Source organism: Anthonomus grandis, chromosome 10 (genome assembly GCF_022605725.1).
Source record: "Anthonomus grandis grandis chromosome 10, icAntGran1.3, whole genome shotgun sequence".
In the NCBI taxonomy this organism is placed as follows: domain Eukaryota; kingdom Metazoa; phylum Arthropoda; class Insecta; order Coleoptera; family Curculionidae; genus Anthonomus; species Anthonomus grandis.
Genome location: NC_065555.1, coordinates 26,894,161 through 26,912,611, shown reverse-complemented (window position 1 = coordinate 26,912,611; position 18,451 = coordinate 26,894,161). Strand labels below are relative to the sequence as shown.

Genomic DNA, 18,451 nt, shown 5'->3' with positions numbered 1-18,451 from the left:
AATGTTAAAAACGATTTTTGACTTTTTTGCATGTTTTTTTGTTAAAACTGACAAACTAATGATTTTTGCGAAAAATATTTTACAAAAGTTGTAGACAATTTGATTTTAAATAATTTTTGTCTCCCGTATTTTTTTCGAAAAACAATTATTTTCTGTGAAAATCGAGAAAATACGTAAGAATGTGATTGTATTTACACGGTGTACAAAGCCCAACTGTGCCCAATTAAGTTTCCGGTAAAATAATGATACATAGTTTCTTTTGTATTTTTTCCGTAGAATCGAATGGTGTAATCTGTTTTTTGATTTTTTAACTAATTTAAATAAATAATTAACAATTTTTAAATATTTTATTGCTGTAAAAATCATTTTTGACTTTTTTTGCATTTTTCGACGTTTTTTGAAATAGAAAGTATATAGTTTCTTTATTCCATAAGAAAGTACATGTGGAAACAAAAAAAATGAGCCCCGAATGAACCCTGTACCATGATTTTCTGAAGTACAATTTTCATTTAAAAAAAAACGTTTTTTTCCGAAAAAAACGCATATCTCCGAAAGTTTTTAATATTTCGATCTGAAAAAAATTGAGGTTATTTAAGACCTACAAATGTATATTATCACAAATTTTTGCAAAGATTGAACTATTTTTGTGAAAATAAAAAATTAAAATTGAAAAAACGAAAAAAAAAACGGTTTTTCGCATTTATCTTGGCTATTTTGAAGTTATGTTCAAAAGTGACCTCTACAAAAATTATAGATTTTCTTCTGATCTACAACTTTTCTATTGAACATTTTTCAATTAAACGTCAACTTTCGCCGAAAATTGCAAAAGAATATTTTTACACCCCTTTTCACCCCCCTCAAAACAACCCCCTACTACCCCATTGTTGGATTTTCGTTTTTTTCACTCGTTATGAACCCCTCTACCAACTCCAACAGTCAGTTTTCGGATAGCAATTTGTGAATTTTTTGATTAAATTCGAGCTAATTCGCCTGGTCTATACCTTAACCAAAGAAAAACCACATAGGAACATGTAAAGATCATAGGCTTAATAGCCTTATGAACCATGGTCTCAAAATATTCCTGAAGATAATTCATCCGTGAGAGAGAGTCGAGCCAATCACAATTCAGTTTCAGATAAACCAGTCTAAAAATGTAATCCTGTGCCTTTCAGTCTACCGAAAAACATTTGAAAAAGTTGAACATCATAAACTAATAACAAAACTGGTAAGGAATCTGTACTGGAGCCAAAATTCAAAAGTTAAGGTCGGAATTGAAGTAACCAGAGTGTTTCAAATTCAAAAAGGAGTGAGACATGGTTGCGCTCTTTTCCTGCATTTATTTAACCTTTACTCCAAGGCTGTTTTTTAAGAAGCTCTCGAAAATTCAGAGATTAGGATCAGAATTAATGGTGCGTAGTTCAATATTATTTGGTATGCTAATGACGCAGTTCTCACTGCGGATAGCATCGATAAAGTAAAACAACTCCCTAGCATAGTGAGCTAACATAGTTTAGAAGAAAACTAAGTTTATGGTAGTAATAAGGGATGAAAGCGCTTTTACTGACTTTAAGCTTACTTTTGATGGATAATCAATACTGCCCTCTTAGTTAAAATGCCCTAATTGCTGGTTTGTTAAAGTTGAGAAAATGATATTTTAAAAATTCAATTGTGCAGTCTACCTTTTATGCAAAATGTTAAATATTATTTTGAAAAGAGATAAGGTTTTGGATTACTTATTTATTGTAAGAAGAGAAAATAGTTTATGTTTATAAAATTTAAGTATTTAAAAAAAAAATAACACTTCGTTACCAATATTCGTAACCAGAGATTATCTGCCACTAGAGCTGCAAAAAAGAGATATATTATAAATACTTCTCAATTAAACAAAACAGCTAAACTCTGAAAAACTCGCAAACTTAAATGTTCGCTCACAAAAAAAACACATTATACCAAGTAACCTCTCAAATCCTAATGAAATTAATAGTTATTTTACATCCTTTTTGCAATCCATATCAAATCCTTCAAATAATCAAATTTTATATTATAAAACCCATATATTCAACCCAGAAATAAACTTCAAATTTTCTTTAGCTACAATAGATAAAATACACTCCGCTCTACATAACATCCGAACTAACGCTGTTGGTACAGATCAAATTAATGCAAAAATGTCAAAAATATGTAGCCCTTTAATAGATCATATAATTTTACATATTATTAACACGGCCATAGAGAAGAAACAAGTCCCAACAATCTGGAAAACTGCTCCGGGAATCCCACTACCAAAGAATAGTCAACCCTCCCATTTTTCTGAATTAAGGATCATAAGTATTCTTCCCACCCTGTCAAAAATTTTTGAGCGAATCCTTTATAACCAAATATTTACTTATTTCACTGTTAATAAAATCCTGCCTGATAGTCAATGTGGATTTCGAGAGAATTTTAGTACAGTATCTGCTTTAGCATCTGTGCTTGATGATATATTCAGAGCCTGCGAGCAAGGCTACATAAATATTTTGGTACTTCTAGACTTCTTCAAGGCCTTTGATACTCTGTATCACCGTCTCCTATTAGCTAAGCTAAAATATTATGGGTTCGACGCGGACTCTGTTCAATTAATTAATTCATTTCTAAGCAAACGGTCGCAAAAGGTGGTCTATAACAATATTACGTCGAATGCATTGGATGTTCTGTCGGGTGTGCCACAAGGAGCTATTTTATCACCCCTTCTATTTATTATTTACACTATTGATATAATTCTCGCACCTAAATACTGTAAAACACAAGCATACGCGGATGACACACAAATCTATGTCTCTTTTGATTATAAAAAATCGCAAGAAATGGCCGATAAAATAAACGCTGATCTTCAGGTAATTAAAGAATTATCTGCTGAACATAACCTAAACTTAAATTCTGATAAAACTAAACTATTATGTATTGGCAGCAAAATCAAAAGAAACTCTATTAAAAACAACTTAAAATTAAGAATAAATTATACTACATTAAAATTTGTATCCAGCGCAAAAAATCTTGGCTTAACTATCGACGAAGATCTCAGATTTAGTGACAGGCACACGTTCAGAATATAACAGGAAAAAGCTTCTGTGCGCTGAAATTATTATATAATAATCGGCACATTCTTAACTACTCGTTGAAGAAAAGTTTATGCGACACATTAGTACTCTCATATTTCAACTATGGTGACTTTATATACGGTCCATGTCTTACTGCTGTCGATAAACAAAAAATACAAAGGGTACAGAACGCATGCTGTCGATTGATATACGGAATCAGAAAGCATGACCATATTACTCATAAAATTGTAGAATCTAACTGGCTAAATATGGAAAGCCCTAGAAAACTACATCTTTCAAATTTTGTGCATAAGCTTCTCAATACCACTAACACCTCGAATACTCTTAAAAATAAATTTCTGCCCAGGACAAGCATGCATGGACAAAATATTAGAAACAAAAACAAATTCTCTATCCCGTTACATAAAACATCTATGTATAAAAGATCCTTTTCATATAATGCAATCACCTTATATAACTCCATACCTGATAATTTTAAAATATTTAATATTACCAAATTTAAATACAAAATGCGTTTGTTTTTATTTAATCAACAAACTCACCATGAATAAGAAAGGATTTCTTTTTCTTTCTTACTAAAGACAAAAAGACACTTAAAATGAGCATGTTGAGGCAATACTTAATAAAAAAAATTCACAGATCTCGCATCTTACGCAAGTATCGTTGACGTATTGAAAATACCAGACACAGCTTTTAACATTTTTTGATAATCTGTACCTATCTGTATCCAAATCTATACTGACTTATAAATATAATTTTTATTAATGAATATTATTGGTATTCATAATACCAATTGGCAAAAAATCTTTTAAACAAAATTAAAAACCTAGGTAAGTTTACAAAATATAATTATTTAATTTGGTTTATCAATTAAATTGTTTTGTTACTTGAACTTTTGCATGTTGATTTGACCTGCGACCAGTATCGCAGGAACATAATTTTAGTATGACAAAGAAATCAAGAAAATTATTTTACGCACCATTTAATTTAAATTGATTCTTAAAAGAAGCCGATATCTAAAGCAATAATAAACATGTTTTGCATGCATTTCGCCTATACAGGGTGTCATTGAAATGGTGTAAAAAAATTCGGGGGGTGATAGTACTCCTAAAAATTTTAAAAAAAGTTCCTATAACTATAGGGCGGAAAATGCATATTAAGGGAGTTAAGGGCACTGAAAGGGTAAATTTAAAAAACGGTTTTTTGAAATTGTAGGCTTAAAAAACCTTTTTTTGTTTTGTTTGTCGTTGTTTCGAAACATAATCTGAAATGCCTGAATAATTCTTAAACGCATTATTTTTGCTGCTATGTATAATATATGATTAGGCATTACACCCCGTCTGTCCCTACGACGGATTTCACTTGTAGCCATCATATATGGGGTAACTTTCACTTTAAATCGTCGCTCATGACCATAATAAATAGCCGGAAATGATAATTCTTCGGCATCGGAATCGAAAGATAATGCAAAGGGTTTATTTTCCTGCCCAGGAGCTAAATGCAATACCATGTCTTCTCCCCAAAACATTGTTTGTTGTTGCATATTTAATAACTGTTCGGCTGTTAATATTTTTTCTCTTTTCGCGGAAATTGCATCTAAAGCTCTTTCGGAAGCCTTAGCTTCATACTGATGTTCTGCGTATAATGTTTCATTATCATCTGCAAAATCAAATGGTTCCTCTATGCCTAAAAATGCGTCATTTATTTTAACATTATATTTTATATACAGCGGTGTACTTCGTAGATACAATAACCATGTGCGCAAAACACCTTTAGAAACGCAACCAGTTAAATAGGAACTTTTATGAATAATGTTTCGTTTAATTACCACTGTTACGGCATAATCATCGTCAATATTTCTTGGCAAGGAAGTAACCATATTATTTACGTTAACAGGGACATTTATTATTTGGCCAACCAATCGCTGACTTCCGGAAAAATAATGAATTTTACGAATTTGCATAAATGGCAAGCGAGGTGAAATTAAACGTTCCGCAATAGGATTTAAATATGGCAAATCAGATGGAATAGGGGGATACTTCTTAAATCCATTTACGGTAGCTAATTGAGGAATTTTTTTTCGAGATAAACTTGAACTGCAATTTCGACAACTCTTATAAAATTTACATTCGTCTTCGATTTTAGCACACATTTTCGGAAAACCAGCCTCATGGAGGATCGAAATATCATTTTCTTTTACTGGGCGAACATCTTTGGTCCACCAAATTCTGTCACATATACGACAATATTCATTTAATTTATTGTTATAAAAGTTAGTTTTCATAAAATTTTCCAAATATAATGTTCTTTTTTCAAAAACTTTTACATTAGTCGGCATTAATGTAACCAAAGAGTGATTATTACTAACTAAAGGGTTATGATTACTTTCTAACAAAATATTATCATCTAAAAGAAAACAACTATTACTTTCCTGATCCATATACTGAGAAAAAGGAATAGGTTTAGGATTATTACCTTCCAAATTACCACTGCTGGATGATGAACCATTAACAAAAGACACACCATTTGAAGTACTACTAGTTACTGATGCTAGTAAATTTTTCTTTCGATTTCTGTAAGAACGGCAACGATCGGCGTTTAATTTACGTTTTTTGGAACTTTTTTCATCTTCTAAAACATTTGAAATTTCTCTCTTTACCAACGGTTTATTTTTAGTTAATGTGGACTGAGCTGTTAGATTTTCATCAAAATCGGAAAGTAGGTTTTGCTTCTTTGCCATGTCTAAAATTAAGACAATTTAACTGATAACTGATTTAACATATAATAATAAAATACCAACAATAAGTAAATAATAATATACTAAAAAAATAGAGCGAGTACAAAATTATTATTTTTTATAACTTTGGCAATATAATGCATTCGGGGATGTTGGAACAGTTAGAGAGAAAAGAATAGCTTCAGGATTATTACCTTCTAAATTACCACTACTGGATGATGAACCATCATTTACAAAGGACATACCATTTGAAGAATTACTACTAGTTACTGATGCTAATAAATTTTTCTTGCGATTTCTGTAAGAACGGCAACGATCGGCGTTTAATTTACGTTTTTTAATAATTTTTTCATCTTCTAAAACATTTGAAATTTCTCTCTTTAACGACGATTTATTTTTAATTAATGTGGGCTGAGCTGTTAGATTTTCATCAAAATCGGAAAGTGGGTTTTGCTTCTTTGCCATGTCTAAAACTAAGACAATTTAACTGATTTAACATATAATAATAAAATACCAACAATAAGTAAATAATAATATACTAAAAAAATAAAGCGAGTACCAAACGAATGTATGGTAGGTACGTATCTCACAAAATATGTAGGTAGAAATTATTAATCTATTTCTAATAATTTTTAATTTAAGTTTTAATTTATGTCTAATCTAATAAATAATATGTGTATCTTAGAAATATAATATAGGAAATGCGGTTTTGTGGTATGTACTTATTTAGTAACACTGTGTATAATATGTATGCTCAAACTACTAACACCCTGTATATTTGAAACATTTATATTCTTACCTATTAATATCTGCTACTTATTGTAAAATAAAAATAAAAATGAAACAACAGCACAACACAACAACAAACCAACCACAAATATAGCATTGCAAGCTTTTCAAAATAAAAGCCGTTATCTTATACATATAGTCCGAATCATGTGTAAGAAAAACACCTCATATATGGACAACGTAATAAAATCCACGACGCGGCGTTGATCCACCTATAGCATGTCGCATGTCGTTTCTTATCTGTCCATGCAAAAGCTGCCGTATAAACGCGCGTAGTAGTATTTTCAATACTAAAATAAAGGAATAACCAGGAAAAGTGTATCTGACTTGAGTAATAAACCAACCTTATAATATATTTGAAGAATTTATAAACAGGTATTGGCATTGTATGCTGAACTGGACTAGGCTTTGAAATTATTTCAAAATATAACTATCTACTTTTTAAAGAAAATCTCTACCTGCTACTGGATAAAGCTATATCACGGTCTTTTGTATCGCACAGTTTGTCGTTGTGTATAATAATTCTTTAAGTAACTTTTCTTTTCTTTCTACAATGTGTGCGTACATTTAAAGAGCTATTCGCTAATAAGTTGCATGATATTGTTTTATTTTCACTTCAAAGGGATTAGGTAGGTTAAGTAAGAGTAGCCACATGGCTAGACTTCGCCTCTCTTATATCCCTATAGAAATGTATGTATGATAATCACAACTGTAAACCATTTGTTTGTTAAATAAAAGACGTTTATTATTATTATTATTATTATTATTACTTAGGACGTTTTAACTATGTAACACTGGAAAAAATAATGCAAATGTGTGTTTCTATCATTTAGAAATATTTATTATTTTTACATTTTCAACTAACATTAATACATTAAACAAAATATAAAATAAGTATTATTACGTTACTCTCTAATACTAGCCTTTTTAATCTAATTCATCTTCCAGTTTAAGATTGGTTTCTGACGTAACTAGTTCTTCCCAAAATTTTAAGCGATTCTTTGGAATGATAGCTTGAAGTTTCGATATAAGATTTTTTTGCGCTCTAAAGAGATACCTCTCTGTTTAGTCATAAAAGGCGGTTTTTTAATTCCTTTTTTTTGTTCTTTGGCTGATAAAAGATTTAACAATTTAAACCCTTCGGGAAACCCGTTCTTATAATAAACTACATTTTCACCCCTTCTGAAGTTTAAATGCACCATATCTTTAAGGTATGGTTTAGGGGTAATTTTTTGTAATTTAAATTTAGAAGAATAATCTTTCCATTCATAAAAATCTTTTATTTCCATCTCCTTTATTATGACTTTTGATGAGTTTGAAGTTTGAACAGCTAATTTAAAGTCGTTAAAATCAAAAAATTTTCGCGCCTTCTTTAAACTAAGTTCCACTTGGTGATGAAAGGCGTCTGCCGACATGAATGTATGACCGAACTGAAAATATTTTACATCCAAAATCTTTAGATCAACATCAGCACAATTTACAATAAAAATAAAAAAAGATAAAAGCGACCAATTCTTATTTTGAACCGCACAATTGTCAAGCCAAATTGTTATATACCGTGTTTCCCTGTTATTTAATAAAAAGGCATAAAACGTTGAGATTAAATCTTCTTTTTTTCGGCCGCTTATGGCTTCGTGCTAAATAACTGCCATTGGTTTGAAAGCTTTTGAATATGCACCAACTGGAACAAAAGACTCATTAAAAGCAATCAGCCTTGGAGTGAATATCACTTCCTTAAACATTTCGGCCCGTGGTAGCATTATCACCTAAAAAAGTTTAAACACATTGAATAATAGGCTGTAGATAGGTAACAAAAAAAAAATTACCTTTTGCAAGTCAGCTAAAACAATTAATTTTTCGGGTTCTCTTTCCTTCTTATCTTTTTCATATTCCTCTCTGGTAGCGACATAGTTTTCTTTGTGCTCTTTCCATACCCCACATTCTTCACAGTCAATACTTGGATCTTCTTTCTTGTGTAGCGAACTTTTTAAATGAAAACAGTGGCGGATTTGCCGGTGAGGCAAGGGAGGCGACGCCTCACCTTGCATAAATATTTTAAAAAATACGATATTATATAGTAGCATTCGTTTAAAAAATGAAAATCAATTAATATTTAAAACCTTTTAAAATTAATTTCGGTAAAATAGTAGTATATAAATCCGGTAAAATCTATTGGTCAGCGGTACCTTCCCGTCGCCTCAACATTTAACTTTATGAACGTGCTCTTTGAGCTATACCACAGATGTAAATAGCTCCGCACTTAACTAATAATTAATAAATATAAATTAATAACTCCGCAGTGTGGAGCAAATTTTCCTTAAACCATTTTTTTTTAAATCTTAAACATTGTAAAAATATAGGTCGATCAACCACAATAGTACTAATTACGTTTCAGGCAAAGTAATTTCGTTCCTTTCAATCATTTTGGTACAATACCCATCCTTGGTTGTGTGGGAGTATATATGCTCAAAAATTATTTTATTGGCCATGTGTTCTTCTTTCACATGTAAAGTCTGTCTGGGTCAAAGAAGGATACTATGACCTTAAAAATTTGCAACGGTCAGCAAAAAAGCATGCGGAATCAAGCAATCATTTAACATCATTTATGAATTTAAAAAGACTAGAAAAAAACATGTCAACAATAAAAGATTTACTACAGGAAAATGTCTCACATTGTAAAATCATATACAATGAGAAAGTTAGAAAAAACAGAATGTTACTTAGTAACTTAATTGATACCACTATACTCCTAGCAAAACAAGAGCTGCCATTTCGTGGTCATCGAGAGGGTGAAGGTTCGGAAAATAGGGAAAATTTTATTGAAGTTTTTAATTCCAAAATAAAATATATAAAAAATAATTTTGTTCCAAAACCATTCAAAATGATTTAATTTTTTGCATAAGTGAAGTCATTAAAGAAGAGATTAATCAGCAACTTAAAGACACGGAGTTTTTTGCCGTAATTGTAGATGATACCACCGACATTACTGAAAAATGTCATTGTGCAGTGTCACTAAGATATGTAGAGAAAAAATCTCTGAATATTTATGAACGATTTTTGGGTTTTTACGATGTGAGTGATGACCGAACTTCAGAAGTCTTATACACATTAGTTGCCAGCGTTTTATCTCCATTCAATTACAGAGAAAAGCTCGTGGCACAGCGCTATGATGGAGCAAGTGTCATGGCTGATCACATTAACGGTTTGCAAATGAAAATTAAAAATGATCTCCTGAAGCAACTTTTATTCACTGTTTAGCCCATAAACTAAATTTGGTACTTCAAGACGGATGCAAATCTATTAAGGAATGTCGAATATTTTTTGCTACTTTATCTGGAATCCCTAATTTCTTTCATCAGTCGGTCAAACGAACAGTAGTTGCAGACAAACTGATTGGTAAACGAATCCCGTCCTTTTTTCCCCGTGCGAAACCAGATGGGCGTCCAGATCCAAGATTGTTTTGCTACTAACAAATAAATACCTCAACTTTATCTCCGTGTTTGAAAATATTATGAATGATCGATCTTCAGGTGCGGTCTCTATTAATAGTGCTAAAGGATTTCTAAAATCCTTTTTAGAATTTGAATTTATATTTCTTTTAAATGTGTTAAGCGACATTTTCTTAAAAAAAGATTTTCTTTATGACATTTTACAAAAAAAACATTTGATGTTGTCCTATGCAAAAAATATGTTGATACATGTATTACGCAACTAGGCGAATTAAGGACGGATGATATTTTTTATAAATTAAAAACAAAATCAGCTAATTTAGTTAATAATGCCAAACAAACCATCAGTTTTTCATATAATCTTAAAGAAAAGTCTGACGAAAATATGAAAGGTCTTTATTTTGAAATTCTTGATACAATAGTTGTACAATTAACAGAAAGATTTAAGAACTTTACAGACATACAATTTTTAGCGCTAATTGCGAATGCAATAACTTTAAAAATTTAGAAAGATATTTCCTGAAGATTTGTTGGCAAACCTAGTTAAAAATTACAAAATTTTTGAAAAGGAAAGACTTGCGTTAAAAACTGAACTGAAAATAATATTTGGCGATGAACAGTTTTCAGGCTGTAGTCCGCAACAAATATTTAATATTCTCACAAATGACCTAAAAGATGTTTTTCCGTATAAAACTAATTAACTTATTATGCTCATATTAACTTTACCTATTGCAAGTGCAAGTGTGGAAAGACATTTTTCTTGCCTTAAGAGAATAAAGACCTACCTTCGTAATACTATGAATCAAGACCGGTTATCTGACCTTGTACTCTTGTCAATCGAAAAGTCGCTTATTAATGATATGACTAGTTTCAAAACAGACGAAGAGTACTTTTATGAAAAAATTATAAAAACTTTTTTAGTAACTAAAAATCGAGCCTTGAGTTATTTTGTTATTTGGTTAATTTGTTATTTAGGTCTAATATACAGGTTAATTTTTTGTTTATTTTCGCATGTATTAAATACATTACAATAATAAATAACTGTTATATACGTTGTATTGTTCAGAACTTTAATTCTTTAAAATGCTTTATTTCAACTTAAAAATCAAGGTAAGTAGTACAACTTTTTTTTTCCAAAAACTAACCAATTTATAATGAAAGTTTTGTTGGAAATAAATTATCTAAAAAATCGCGGTTTCTTATAGCCTTATTCTGCAAAAAGGAGTTAGAAATATTTGAATAATTTAAATGTGGGTGTAATATTTGAATAATTTAATTTTTGGTCGTTTATAATACCTGTTACAGTCCATTGTTTTTAAATTATATAACTTGAAAATATATTATAATTAATTTTTGGGGTTCGCCTCACCTACCAAAACCCTCCAGATCCGCCACTGAATATAAGTTAAATTTCTCATACTCAAAGCATTCCTCGTTTCCTAAATTAGCAAATGAAATATTCATGCTGTCGACCGCCTGCCTATACAACTTATAAGACGCTTTAACCATTGGATTCTTTTCTACGAAATCCTTATACATCAAAGTAACTGAAATGTCACTTGACAAATAGAGCCGGTTAGGGGCATCCTCTCTTCTATAATGCGAAACAACTGGTTGAAATGTTTTAATGTGGTCTACAAGCAAATTTCTGTCAACTTTTGCAGAGTTAGGATGGCGACCACGCGTATCCTTTCTTGGCAAAGCAGCTGTAGGTTCAGTGTCCCTAACAGATTTTAAAAACTTATCATTTGCTGGGTGGAACCCCAAAGTTGCGAGCAGGAAAGTTTTGCAAACATAATTTTCTGTGCCATTAGAATCTTTTAGAACATACTTATAACTATTTTCTCTCCTTGAGTTATTAGCCACTCTTTTACTTTGTTTTGCAAATCGTTTTATACAACCGAATACAAAAGTTCTTTGTTCATTATTATTCATTTGCCAAAATTCTTTATTAATTTGTTCTTGCCTTTCAACATTGAAAGTTTTTGGATATGTTAACCTACACTTTTCATTACAAGGCAATTTAACAGTGTGTAAGGTCACCTTTTCTTCCAGTTTTCGTTTTTTTCTTTCAGCAAGGCATTCTTCAAATAACCTTCGTTTTCTTGGAAGTCCTTTTTTTGTGTATACAGTGTGTCCCACTTAAGGGTTAGCCACCCCTTTAAAATTTTTGTTTCTTGACCAATTTTCAAAAACTTTTTTTTGTTGGATAGATGGTCAAAAACGGCACTTATGAGCCAAGTTCGACATTTAGAGAAAGCAGGTCATGGCCTACTGTATTCAAGTTTGTGCGAAAAATCGAGAAGTAGTATTAGCGATATGTATTTTTGAAAAATGGTACTGGATTATTGTTCAGGACCACTTAAAACATAAGTGTACCAAATTTGTGTGTTGAAATAAATTGGAGTCAAACTTTTAAAAGGCGCAATAACATTTAATCAAATACGAATATTTTTAAAATTTTTGGCTAATTGGCATTTTTATGAGTTTGTTTATTAAATTCCAAAGATATGATTGTGTCTGGTTAAAAATTATTTTGTGAGAATTTTAACCCAAGTATGCTATGAAAGAAATTGTTCCTGACAGTTTGTCAAAGTTTTCATGCATTTAGTTCATTTTGACTACTTGTCGAACAATTATGGGTGATTATAATTTAAACGAAAGAGTTGAAGTAGTGCGGCTAGTTAGCGGTGGAGTTAGAACATTTCGTGAAGCTGCGGCGAAATTTAACAGGAGACCCTATTAAAAATTCTGTAAAAACATCCACCATTTAACAATAGCCAGAATAAACTACGGGTTTAATCAGTCTGGTCCATTCCTGGTCATTCCTCATTTACATCGTAATCGAGCAAATAATAATAAGCAAATAATTCTTGAATACTTTAATGCTAATTCGCAATCTATCATTAGAGTTGCTAGTGCCAACTTATGATTCCAAAAATTGCATAGGGAGGTGTTTAAAGAAAAATAACAAGAAGCCTTTCAAGCCTATATTCCTTCACACTTCGGTACACTGTGATGAAGAACGCAGGATGGAATATTGTTTGTGATTTCAAGGCGAGTATTTGGCTAACCCTACATTTTTGAAAAATATTATATACACCGATGAGGCAACATTTACTACAAACGGCATTGTGTCATCTCAAAATATTAGAATGTGGAGTAACATAAATCCCCATTGGGTGATACAATGTAAAAGGCAGTATTCGCAGAAAATTACCGTATGGTGCGGTATCTTGAACGAACGCATAATCGGGCCGTTTTTCTTTAATGAAAATCTAAATGGACTTAATTTTCTTCGATTCCTGGAAGGTGATTTTAGTGACGTAATCGATTATTTGCCGTTAGCCGAAACAAGAAACTTACACATACAATTTGACGGTGCGCCTATCCAGAATGCAGTGGTAGTGCGGAATTGGCTAAATCAGAATTATCCGAATCGATGGATAGGACGAAAAAGTCCATTAATTCAGTAGCCAGCACGTTCCCCCGACCTTTCTCCCTTAGATTTTTTTCTTTGGGGAACCCTTAAAAACAAAGTGTACAAATCAAGACCGCAAACTCTACATGATCTTTGTGAGATTAGATAAGAGTGTAATGAAATAAGTACAGTTAGGAAGGATGGTAGTAACCAACAGAATTCAGTACCATTTTTCAAAAATAAATATTGTTTATACTACTTCTCGATTTTTCGCACTTCAAACTTGAATACAGTAGGCCATAACTGCTTTCTCTAAATGTCGAACTTGGCTCATAAGTGCCATTTTTGACCATCTATCCAACAAAAAGAAGTTTTTGAAAATTGGTCAAGAAACAAACATTTTAGAGGGGTGGCTAACCCTTAAGTGGGACACACTGTAGGTTTTTAGTTTCCCTGGTAACCTGCTGTGCAATATTTTCCACCATTTCTGATAAAAGAGATTTGACTATGTTGTCATCTGTTTCAATTTCACTTTCCTGTCTATCATCATCTGTCACTTCGTCACCCTAATATTACAAGGTTGTATGTAAAAATTATGATAGTTTAGGAAAAATCGATTTAAAAAAATGGACTTACCTAAAACGCAAACGATTAAGTAGTTTTCTTTTTTATTAAACAAGAAAATTAAATGGACGGTAAAAATAAATTATTTTGATATAAAATTCCAAAAAAAACATTTTCTTCAAAAAATAATTTATTTAAAAAAAAAACAGGATTCCGTTATATCAAAAATAAATTTTCTTTTTTCCAAATGTAACATAGAATTTTGTAAAACAAAACTAGTATTTAATTTAACATACACAGCAAATCATATAACTTTTATTTACGGCTAAAAATACTTTCATAGTATTGCCTGTCCATCTCGGGAATCCATTTATACATAGACTTTATTGCCTCCACTTTACTTGACGCAGGGGGAATAGCTTTATCGCATCTTTTTAATTCCAGTGGAATAGTTAGTTGTTCTGTTTCAGCTGTAACATGCCCCTTTCTCAATTTTCTTTGATGTAAATTTAGAGATTAAAATTTTTCTGTGGGGTTAAAGGTATCTTTATACTTGAGTTCGAAAAACGATCTAGAAAACTGCAAAGAAACTACTTTTCAAAATGGCACAGCATTGTAGTTCAGTTGGCTTGAAAAAGACTGAAAGTCTATAAAATCTTCTTGTTTCATTTGGATAATTGTTTGTGGATTATGGAGGTTTACTTTTAAAAGGTATCGTAAAAGAGATAAAGGAGAATAGTATTCTACCTTATTTAATGACCTTTCGATTGAGCTGTGGATTGCATCTACTTCTTGGATACAAGCATGACCAGGAACAGAAAATTTCATTGTGATTTTTGATAGGTTGTTGTGTTTTTGAATTAGGTGACTAAGGCCATAACTCATGAGACTATTTCTATTTTGCGGAACGCAGCTGTCGCTCCACAAAATAATTTCTGTAAATTGTGGATTGTCCTGCATAACTTTATCAAGTATTTTGTAAACCGCACTTGCAATGTCATTTCCCTTTCTTCCATGTAAAGCTTCGCTCCACACAGCACAGTATACTTTTTTGCCTATGGAGAGGTGTTCAGTCATATTGTAAACATTTATTTTACTTTTATAAAAAAGAGTTTTTTATGTCAGCTTTTGGGCATGTTAAAACGTTTTCTAGATCAAAGCACAGTATTGGGATTTCACTATCCTTGTCTTTTTATTTTTCGTTTCTCGTGTACTCTTTTTCATTTAAATGATCAGCATATTTCCTCGCACGTAGCACATCTGTCTTTGCGTGGCTTATGAAAAGCAATGTTAAAATTATTGCAGAATGTTTTCCTATAAACAGAAAATGAAACTGGAGCTTTTTCGCGTTCTTTTGCCAAATCCACATAAAGTTCATATAATTTTTTAATGCTTAATCCACTTTCGACATATTCTTTATTACTGTTCTTGCGACAATAATGTGATTCCACACGTGGAACTAAGTTTATGTGCTCTTTAACAAAATCTATAGCTTCAGGTGACGTTACCCTTTTCTAATGTTTTCCCTGTACAGGGTGTCCAAGATAAGGATCTTAATTCTAAAATCAATAAAAAGTGAAAAAGTAAAAAAAGTAGATTAAAAATTCAAAAACCTAAGCTTACATATCTAAAATAAAAATTTAAAAATCTTTTAAAAACACTTGCTCTGCTCCGATAAACGTTTTAAAATGAATTATAAACAAAGCAACATAACCCTACATTTGCAGGGTTCTATGTTAGTACATAGAACCCTGTAATATTTATTATTTTATTAAACATTTATATTCTAAAGTTCTATGTTTAACTTACAACTATGATATATCCATTTGTCATAATTTTAGGTATACACCTTTGGTTTTCCTTATATTACCAGAGTTCTATGTGAGCTTAAAATTTATTTCTAAAATTATAGTGTAGGGCTCACCACATGGAACTTTGTGATATTACAAACCAAATTTCCCTGGAGATGTTACATACAACCTTTTAATATTAGGACGAATTGACTCTTGCAATTTTCTGCATGAGGCAAGTCAATTTCTGACATTGAGTGGCTTACCTTTTTTGCGACTCTACATCTAAATCGCTAAATTCGCTATCGCTACTAAGGTCAACATTATGGTTTATAAAATAAGTAAATATTCTGGATCGCTTTTTTTTTGGGCCGAACTGCTTGATTTTTGATTTTAAAATTTGCATTTCTTTGTTGGAGCTCAATATTCAAAGCCATAGCTACCATTTTCTTAGAGCGGTTTGACATCCTAAAATAAACAAAGGGATATCAAAAAAATCAGTACCTACACAAAAACGGACTAAAAAGCAAAATTATTACCGCAACCTTCGAAAATTGAAAACCCGAATCAGCAAATGTCACCTTTGTTTAAACTGAAACACAGGGTGCAAGAAAATATTTTCACCGTACTTTTATAAGAAAAATGTTATTTAATTTATACAATAAATTAATTGCAGAATAATTATTGGCTTTATTTGTTACCGGAATACCTACATATATAAAATAAAAATTAAAACATAAACGTGCACAAAAACCTAAAAAAAATATTTTCCCTAAAATCAAACATATGCTAATTATTTGGGTCTCTGGCAACGCCGCGTCGGTCGTCACAACATCGACATTACAAAATAATATAAATAAGATATGAAGTGACGCGTTATTTTTACAAGATCTGTAGTATTTTAAGCATAAATAATCCCGCGACTTTTCCTGAAGATGTTGTATTTAAATAATCTGACTCTGGTTTAATATTGTTAAATGCTGCTTCTAAACCTTCAATTTTCTAATTATACAAACAACTGGTTAAAAGTAAAGTAAAACTTATGTACATTCTATATTTATTGTTCACTAACACATTCAACAAATAGTTACTTTACACCACTAACTAACACGCTGCCTCCACGCTTTCCTTCAATAAACTATTTTAGGTTATAGTAAATTGAAATGTCCGGTTGCTCCCAACACCGTCGATATTTTATCCTAACTGTCTATACGAGATAATAAATAAAGATATTTTTTACAAGTACTAAGTTAAGGTGTCCTAACTGCTGAGTAAGAGGATTTATTTATGTAAATCTTTTATGTCACGGCTATGAATGCTAAATTAAAGCATCCTAACTTTTGACTTAGGACGTTTTAGTCTTGTATTTCAGAAATAGGACGTTTTGCGTTTGGAAACTCATAATATTTAAACATAGGACAATATATTTAAGTCATTCTGTTAGAGAAATCGTGAAGTTAGGACGTTCTAATTTGGGAAAATAGATATATAATGCACATGCCAACTAATATATGCAGATAGGCCAAAAACTTAAAAAAATATAGTTAGGACGTTTTAACTAAGGACGGCATAATAGAACGTATAGAATGCTTAAGATATCTTGGAACATGGCTATCTAATAACTGGACATCAGGCAAAGAAATAAAATGCCCTATAGGACAGGCCCGACCAGCATTTATAAAACTGAAAAAGCTATTCATGAGTGTCGATTTTGATATGAGGCTTAGGCTGAGATTGGCCAGTTATTCTCTATGGAGCTAAGGATTGGACTCTCAAGAGAAATATGATTAATAAATTAGAAACATTTATAATGTAGGTGTATTGCAGAATCCCATGAGTGGCCAAAGTAAGGAACGAAGAAGTTTTAAATATGATAAATAAAGACAGTCAAGTCTTCAACAGTATTAAAAAGAGAAAAATATATTAGTTTGGTTATATTATGAGCAATGAAAAATACAATTTTCTGCAAATAATTATGGAAGAAAAGATGGAAGGCAGAAGAGGAAATGGTAGAAAGAAGATGTCATGGATTCGGAATATAAGAGAATCACAGAGTGGCAATGAAGAATGTGGTCGCTTCATCCATTAATACATGGAACACATAGGGAAGAGCGAAATCAAGTATAGGGTTGCTATAAGCTTTTAGTACTTACCGATAGGTACTAGAGTTAACTGAACGAAAAATAATCAGTCAGTGAAGGAAATATCAGTTCGCTTTTTGAAATTGATTCCATAAGCTGGAGTTCAATTATTTTAAACGTCTTGTCCATTTTTACTCATGAGAGGTCAGAGTTAATTTGCTAATAAATACTTCACCGAAAAACCACATCTTGTATTTTATCTAAAATATTGAGAGTTGCTCGTATATTATTTGAATATTAATATATATTTCTGTCTATTAAAAAAATGTTCTTTATTTTAGGAACATGAGAAAGAAATCAGCCAAGTGAGAAGCGATTTCGAAGAAAAAGCGAAAGAGATGGAAATTAAATATGAGCGCAAGTTTCATGAAGTGCGAATTCAATTAAACACAAAGCATGAGTAAGATTTTTTCTTTCTGTAACAAATTACGATTTACTTAAAATAGTTTAATACATACCAAG

The 18,451-nt window shown here is 31.3% G+C and overlaps 1 protein-coding gene across 1 annotated transcript in view; it reads left to right on the top strand.

The window, feature by feature from the left end:
- The window catches only part of LOC126741449 (dynein regulatory complex subunit 4), a 107,544-nt gene that overhangs the window by 19,343 nt on the left and 69,750 nt on the right, over positions 1 to 18,451 (top strand). The window contains exon 5 of the mRNA XM_050447863.1: positions 18,271 to 18,389. Within this exon, the coding sequence (XP_050303820.1) occupies positions 18,271 to 18,389 (119 nt within the window). The remainder of the gene's footprint in view (positions 1 to 18,270; positions 18,390 to 18,451) is intronic.